At 41.2% G+C, this 8563-nt stretch overlaps 1 protein-coding gene across 1 annotated transcript; it reads right to left on the bottom strand.

Annotated features, from left to right (window-relative positions):
- Nucleotides 1–6018: 6018 nt before the first annotated feature.
- LOC139733348 (uncharacterized) lies at nucleotides 6019–6972 on the bottom strand. Its single transcript, XM_071644184.1, has one exon. The coding sequence runs from the start codon at nucleotides 6970–6972 to the stop codon at nucleotides 6019–6021; it is 954 nt and encodes a 317-aa protein (XP_071500285.1).
- Between the last annotated feature and the right edge of the window lie 1591 nt (nucleotides 6973–8563).

Genomic DNA, 8563 nt, shown 5'->3' on the forward strand with positions numbered 1-8563 from the left:
GAATGAATTGCTTTGATGTAATGGTTTTATTACTTCAATGGTATTTTCTAACGTTTCGGCGAATGGGAGTGTGGAAATGATCAACTATTTTTTTTTTTTTTGTTTAGGAGGGGGGGGGGGGGAGGAGACGGAATAATCTTACAAATATTGACCGAAGGTATGGCTAAGCCTACTGAGAGAATTCTTTACAGTATTATGTGCAATACAGCACGCCAACATACCAACTGAAAACTTGACGCATAGAGGTTTGTAAGGCATGTTTGTGTCTAATGTGAGAAACATTGTGGAGCGTCTATTAGCGTTCATCAGGCTTGAGGATCAGGCGGAACTCTGCGATTTTGTATCAAACGACTTTGGCAACACAGGACTGGCCTCTTCTCGGTGCTCCATGCCTCATGAAATTTGACCAACAGGATCTCTTACCATTGATATGACAAAGAAAACAAGAAGACATCAAGAGGTCGACATTATGTTCCTTAGCACGGGACCCATGAATATACTTCGAGACTTAAAAAGCCTTCAGCATTTGAATTCCTCTCATGGAGCAATGCGAAAATATACTGCCAATGCTAGTCACTCTTATTGGCAAAGATTCGTTGACCGAACATTTCATTCATAAGGCCCCCATCTCACTAGAAAGGCGACCATGGCGACCGTGGCGATCTGTGACGATTTAACAAATCGTGGCGCGATCGCCGTCCGTCTCCATTTTTGGCCTCCGAGGCGATTACACTACGGTTTCTCTACGCTCAACCTGCGCTGTAGGCGATAGTGTCACGATAATGCTACGACGCTACCACGTTTTTGCCGCTTTTCCAAGCCGACGAGACGCGCTGCTTCTGCGATCAAAGCGATCGTATGGCGATATTCGTACGCTTATCAAGACCTCGCTACAACAGTGATACGATCGGAAAAACAGTGATACGTTTACGCCGGGCTCATGCTACGATCTTAAGCGATCGGGGTATAAAATGGGTTTCATGATTGAATTTCTTCAAGCAGATGTCAGTGTCAAACCAACATGGATATGCAGAATATAGTCTTACTCTTGCATCTTAGCATTCTAGAACACACCAATTAGAAGCTGATGTGAAATTCCACTATTAGTTAAGTCCTCCATGCAGTTAAAAGGGTAAATGTGTATATAATATTAAAGAACCGGCTTACGAGCAAACTACAAGTCGTATCCTACAACGAGACAATTTTATGAAGATGTATTTGAAAAAAAAATACAACTTCATTTACTTCATTGACTTGCAATGGTATATGACAAACAAACAATTTAATAAACAGAGGAGATTCGTACTGAGTGTACGTGGAAAATGAATTTTATACGTTTTTCTCCATGTCCACCTTCCTGGTCTGTTCATCACTTTCTTTCGTTCATGGTTGATTCCTGCTGTAAAAGTGGTAATTTTCATGGGCGATGGGGGCCGCTTTCGATGCGCTTGAGTTACGCCTAACGCATTGCTACCCCGTCAGAGTTACGTATGTGGCGCTTTTAATGCGCTCGTGAGGCGACTGTGATACGCTCTAAAGCCACGGCGACCTCGCTACGGAAGTTTTGGACATGTTCAAAACTTCCGTAGCGAGGTTGCCGACCATGGCGATGGTGGCGACCCTCCGCGCTTCTGAACCGCTCAAGATACGATGGGGAAGATTTAAAGCGAAGAAGCCACGATCCGCCGATTTTTGTCGATTTTTGATGATCATAGCGGAATCGCCGTCTAGTGAGATGGGGGTGGTATAAGGCACTTATGTTTTTCCTCTGCTATGCCTACCTCTCCTCCGTTTTTTCCTCTTTGTCTTTAAAGAGGAGACTAAACTTAAAGATCATTGGCAAACGTGAAAATGAACTACAGTTTCATGCACGCAATATCATACTGTCAGGCGTTTTTTTTTTCTAGTTTCTATTGACATGTGTAAATGAATGAACTCTGTTTTGATAGTGAAGGAAGTAAAGACATGACAGTACGAAGATTATTGCAATAAATGTGATACTTTTCGGTCGTCCCGACGGGCTACAAGCCAGTTGTCCGATGACAGTTTCTTCATGATTGTGATGATAGTGATTTCAACTTCGTGATCCCGGCAGACTGTAAAAAGCGGTGGTCGCCGAACAAATTACCGAGTGAAAGACGGTTCCGATTTCTTTCAACGGGCTATTTCCTTCTTTGTCTTCTTTGGTAACGGTCCAAACTCTCCTGACTCCCCCGTACACCCCCCCCCCCCCCCCATCATTTTCTCAAAACAAACATCACCAGCCACGAACACGAGAGAATATGAATTCATTCTCATTGAAAATGAAAACAAAATGAGAACACTGGAAGTAACTGCAGGCCTACATACGGCCCATAACCCTACAGTGAAAGATTAAAAAATAGTAATAATAATGCAGATTCCTCTTTCAAAACCCTGGAGCAATAGCAAATGCTGTATGAACCTCTATCAAAAAGAATAAACGGTTTAGAGCATTCAGTGTAGGCCAAAGGTAAACGTTGTTTGGGTCGAAATGCAAACAAGGGTTTCCGAAATTTGCAAAATAAAATAAATATGTATTCTGTATATAAGGCAGAAGGAACACCGTCAATAAACTGACAGTAAAAACGACTTGTCTTCTTACAGCTATTTTCTTTTTTAATGGTGCGGTTACCCTCTTGTCATTTTGTTTATGCACGACCACCATGTATAGCCTAAAACGACAGGGTCGTTTTGCTTTGTTGTCTTTTTCTTCTAGCCTTTTAGACTCTAGCCTTCTAGCCTCTTGTCACTGATCTTTCCCCTCTCTTGAGAGTCTCGAGCAACTTCGAGCAATATGACGGGTCCATTGACGGCTGATACTCAGGTTTTGACACGAACAATGAACTCAGTGGAAATAAGAGCAGAAATTTTTGTACATTTGTTACAGCCTATAATCTATAGTCTCTCTTCCTCCGTTTGTAATCTTTGTTCCCTCCCTTAAAAAAAGAGACTCTGCCGAGGTGGAGTTTGTGTGTGTGTGTGTGTGTGTGTGCGTATATGTGTGCGTGTGTGTGTGTGTGTGTGTGTGTGTGTGTGTGTGTGAATCGTTTCACTTATTCTCCCCCATTTCGCCCTTTATGTATGGGCTCAGGTTTAGAGGTAGATGATCAAATAATTATGTGATGTGTCTTCCAGCTTGAGAATGACAATGGTTTGACAATGTTTTTTTTTTGTTTGTTTTTTTATTTCATTTTCTTCTGTCACCTAAAGTATGGGTATTGGAGAAAATGTGAACAAACATCGTACTGAACAGATGAAATGAATTATTGCATAATGAATTATATGAGATAATGGCATGTTATTTACAAAATAAACAGAATGGTGCAGGATCCAAGAAAGAGAGAGTGTGTGTGAGAGAGAGGGGGGGGTGATAGAAGCAGGACAAACAAAGCAGAGTTAAAATAGCTGGGCAACAGTAACGCAGATAAAAGTAATTTCAATAATATAAAGCAAAATATCAAAAATACAGATTAACATAAAAAAATCAAACAAATGATAATAACTTTTAGGCAATAATCATTTCTTGTGGAGCTTCATTATTTCATTACAAAATTAGGCTAAATTAATCAACTCATTACGATTTCTGGAATTGAATAATTGAGACATCTTTAAGGTGTTCGGTCTTACTCTATAATAGGACTTAATGAATTTAGTTCTGGCATTAGTCATTGTATGGCACTCAAATAAATAGTGAAATTCACTGGCAGTTTTTCAGTGCATTGGTGATGTCAATATGTTTATATCATTTTCATTCACGTATGTTTTATTCACATATCGATTGTTTCTTATATATTTATTAAGAAGCTCAATAATCCATTCTTTCAGTCGCTAATACTTCGATGAATAAAAGATATACTGTTTTAAAAATCACTTGTTATTTGATGAAGAGCAATTGCACCAAAAAACCTGACATGAGTAATATGTAAATTAAGTAAAAACGTACATTTTATGTACTACGCTACTAAAGCGTGCAGCGCACTGGCGCGCGCGCACACACACACACACACACACACACACACACACACACACAATCATAAAACCACAGAATGCATAGAATGGTGTACGACTTGTTTAGTGACAAACTGGGTTTTCTTACCTTTGTCCTCACATTCGTTAAATCTTTATCATTGTTCAAATAATGATGTGCCTTCCTCATTATTTCGTTCTTTCTGTACCCTTCAAGGAAATCATTAAAACACCCATGTTCAGTCTGTGTCATAAGGTAGCTCTGCACAACATTTTATGCTTGTGTTACTGCACGTAACTCTCGAATCGATGTATTACATAAACAGGCTTATGTACGGGCCCATGTTATGAAATGATTCTCATATTTTATTGGCACGACATATGGAAGAGAATATCGCATTTACATAGACAACGGAATATCGCGGAATACGGCTTCATATTCGTGTGCTACTTGCGAGGACCTGCAGTGAGCGTCCTTCCTGTCTCCATGAAGTGGGAGGTAACCTTTCCTTTCATGTCCTTGCACCGTGTCGAAAAGTACCAGCTGTATACACTTCTCTTTCCTCCCAAGTGTTTTGTCTGTAATATTTTATACTGATGTCAATGAGACAAAGAAAACATTCAACACTGGCCTCATATTTATCAACACATGGCCAAAATTTGAAAAGGCAGAGTTTATATGGCATAGTTTACTTGAAAAGGACAATGAAATGAAATGTTGATATGCCTTATTCCTTGGCTAATCTTTTTTTTTTTTCGACCAGGAGTAGGGTGAGGTGTAGGTCCCATAGGTTCAAAGTTGAAGTTAAGACTATAGAGAGTAGGGTTAGGATGATTAGAATGCAGCACTTTAGTGATAAGGAGGACAAAAGCATTTGATAATGTATATGTACAATAATAATTTATAGGCATCTATAAATTTCGTTGCTCTTTTTCTCAAGTCTTTGCTAATTACATCACTTCTTTTGAAAACCCACAAAGGTGCATAGTGATATACTTTTTTACTGCCTTTTATGTCTTTTTTCTGTTTTGTAGTGGCTGTATAAGTTTTTCCTTTTCTCAGCCCACAACTCATAATCGTCTCAATCAACAGGAAACAGTAAGTCTGTTAATGTTGGTGGGATATGTTCGATAATGATTTATCAATCAGTTAACCAAACACACTTAAAATGAGTGGGGGAATTATGCATATCATATCGCCAAAAAAAAATTGTAACCTACATTGCGCGTCTCTTGAAAAGACATGCTCCATTTAACCCGAAGTTCCGACATGAAATGATTGATAATTCTGGATGACAAAAATGCTGAGGCTAGTGGTTGGTAACACTGGCCCTCTGACGAGGAGCATCGCGTTTCTTATACAAGTTGTACTAATGAACAGAAGGACTGGGTAAAGGTAGGATACGCTGGTTATTACATCTACATCACATGGAAAAGAAGTCTATATTTTTGTCCCCCTGTGTCCATAATTAGCTTCTCTGGGTCCATGTGATACCCGCCAATTAAAAGACTGGGGTGATCTGGTGATAATCCACAATGTTCTTTCCTCAGCCCAGCTAGTGCCGCTGAATATGGGGTTTCCAGCAATCTTGTGAGATGGAAATATGAAAACAAACAAACGTCCCTGTCAAAGAAGTTGAATAGAGACGAATACTGTCTTTTTTCTATCTTCTGTCTCTTAAAGAGGTGTTAATGTTACTATAAAGTCATCCACAAACGTTTCGTCTGACTAAAGTGATCTTCTTATTAAGTGTTCTTAACACCAGTTTCATCGATCCCCAGTTAATGACATTATCCATAACTTCGTGATACATGTGTTGTAGTATTTTTCAGGCCTCCTGAAAAGCACTGGACTTCAGTTGTCATTTTCTCTTTGTACGCAAAGCTAGCATCACTATACCACAGGGCTCCAACTATGGGATGGTTTGCTGCATTTTGGAGTGTTTGCTTCTTGCGATGGTGGCTATGACACTGATTTGGGACACACTTGTTGATGTTGATGCAGACTTGGAACAGCCGAACAGTAATATTTCAATCCAGGCATAGTTCGATGAGGAATTCTGGTATATCGTTCACACAAAGCTTGGCACATTGCTGGCAACACGTCTTGCTTTCGGCCGATTTCTCCATCTCCATCGCCTGCCTGTCCCCGGACTTACTTCCTTTAGGTTGCTGACTTGTCCTGCCATTACCATCGACCTCCTTGCTCCTGTTCGCTGATCTCGGCTGCTGAGTAATTGCTGATGTCGCTACAGGTGGAGGTGGTGCAGCGCGAAGTTCCCTCTCCGATTGAGGATTTAACCGCACTGTATCAGCGCTGGTTTGTCGAGTCATTTTCTGAACATCGGTCCTAGCATTACCTGACTGGCTTCGCTCCAGTCTGTCCGAGCGATTTGAAATGGATCTAACAACGGGCGGTTGCGGCTGATGGTGGGGAGGAGGAAGCTGTGGAGCTTTAGGCGGCTTGGGAGGGAGTCTGGGAGACCGTGGGGGAACAGCCGGGATGACAGGCGGGTGGAAACTCCTCGGCGGGACTCTTGGTGACCGAGGAGCTGGCTCATCCGATGGAAAGAACATCTGTTTGGATCCGAAATTAGGAGGTGGAGTTCGGGGAGGTGGTGTTGCGGGTTGCGGCACCCTCAATCCCATGTGATTACGAAGATCCGATTCGGACCGAGAGTAAGATAAGTTTGCCCGCCCTGCGAGGGGCGATCTTGGCGGGGTTCTCGGGGGTTTGTGGGGAACGATCCGGCTGACTTTTGGGGATCGAGGTGGTCGAGGCGGTGGTCGTTGCTCGTTTGGGTGCAGGCCATTGGACTGCCCGAAATAGATTTCGGAATCCACGCAAGGCTGGTCCTGAATGACGTAGGGCACGCGAGAGTTTGCAGGTCTCTTCACGTAGGAAAAAGGACGAGTCTCGGAAGGCTGGCCTTCTTGAATGTAGGATGGGCGAGAGCTGCAGTTGGAGTTGACAGCTAAGGCCATTATGAATGCGACAGGAAACTGTTCAGTGACACCTGCCGAAAGGGAAAAAAGCGGGAAACCGTTTAGTCCTTTACCCTAGTGACAGTTAATGGGGAGTGGCTAAAACTCAGATATCAGCATTCACACATGGGTTGAGTACACCTGTCAAACAGTTTGGGAAATGTCACGCACGTGTAGGGGCATCTTTTTCTTATGTCTTGTGCTTGTTGAGAAGATTTGGAGGTGTTACTTCTCTCTCTCCTTCCTCGTTCTGGTTCATTTTTTTAATGTTGACATGACAGTAAAGACTGGCTATCAATAAGAAATGAAATGAGGAATAGCTTTAGTCGAAGATACAACTCGGAAGTACGTTTAATGTCAACAATGATCTGAAAGATTTTTGTAACGTTGACTCGATAGTGTTAAATGCCCTTACAAAGAATAAACCGAGGTGAAATTGAAGGAAGACATCTTCCCAAATACAGATACCAGACATGCAGTTTGTGTTGTTATGGAGACCAGGTGAACGGACGAGAGGAATTAAGATAAATGAGATTGCATGACGCATTCGATTCACGTGAAGACTACCGATAAGGCATTTACAGTGTACAAGTCTAGGAAACGCATGATGACCTCATCTTCCATTAATATATACTCCAGGGGCTTGTAGTTTGAAGCAGTATATTAAATACCCTTATCAAACATAACATAGTGCATTGCGTAGTACGACAAATAACACTCCAGAGAGCGATTATGACCGACTGGCGAAAGGTGATAACCGTAAGTTTGTAGCAACACACTACTCGGAGATACACAAAGCAACAACACTATTTTTAAGACAAAGAGTGTAACAACCCGAGTTGGTATGACACACTCTACAAGGGACAAATGCAATTTCTATATCATTAATAATAATCATCACTCATTCTGCTGATTACTCTGGCTGCATATTTAAATGCGATAGTTGAAAAGATATACCCAGTCATAATCAGCTCAATAATACGTGTGTTGCTTTACGGTCTACGGTCTACCAAGACCTCAATGTATAAGACCTCAAATTCTACCCTGGAAGAGAAGTCATGTAGTCGACAGAGCAGTTCTGAAACGTCAAACTGTAACAAACGTTGGGATGTACATGAAGAAATCAAATCAGCTCTATCAACAACAACAACAGCAGCAGCAGCAACAACAACAACAATAACATCTATACACGCAAAGACAAATAAACATACATGTAGACTGCACACAAAACGAAGGCTGCAAGTAACAGTAATTGAAACATTTCAATTCTTAACGAAATTTCACAATTGTAACATGGACACATCAGAAACATCTACACAGAACAGCAAAAAAAAAGTATGATGAGATCGGGTAAAATAATGGTGGACCACGTCAGAATTCTGTGTAGGAGATATCAAGATAGTATCACTCGCATTGGTGGCATGCATTGGTTCCCTAATACCAGAAATGCAGCATTGTCGCTTCCCTTTATCCAAAAAAAAAAACAGAGAAGGAAACACATAGCTTTTCAAAAGAATAATAGTATATTGACACCTTAGATCTGGCTCACATTTAATCATCCTTGTATCAATTAGGAGTTTTTTTGACAATC

This window comes from Diadema antillarum, unplaced genomic scaffold (genome assembly GCF_040938485.1).
Source record: "Diadema antillarum isolate AM-2024a unplaced genomic scaffold, OU_Dant_1.0 seq00000472_RagTag, whole genome shotgun sequence".
In the NCBI taxonomy this organism is placed as follows: Eukaryota; Metazoa; Echinodermata; class Echinoidea; order Diadematoida; family Diadematidae; genus Diadema; species Diadema antillarum.

Bases quoted from the DNA above. Each gene is read 5' to 3' on its own strand.
- LOC139733348 (XM_071644184.1), bottom strand. From the start codon at position 6,972: ATGGCCTTAGCTGTCAACTCCAACTGCAGCTCTCGCCCATCCTACATT.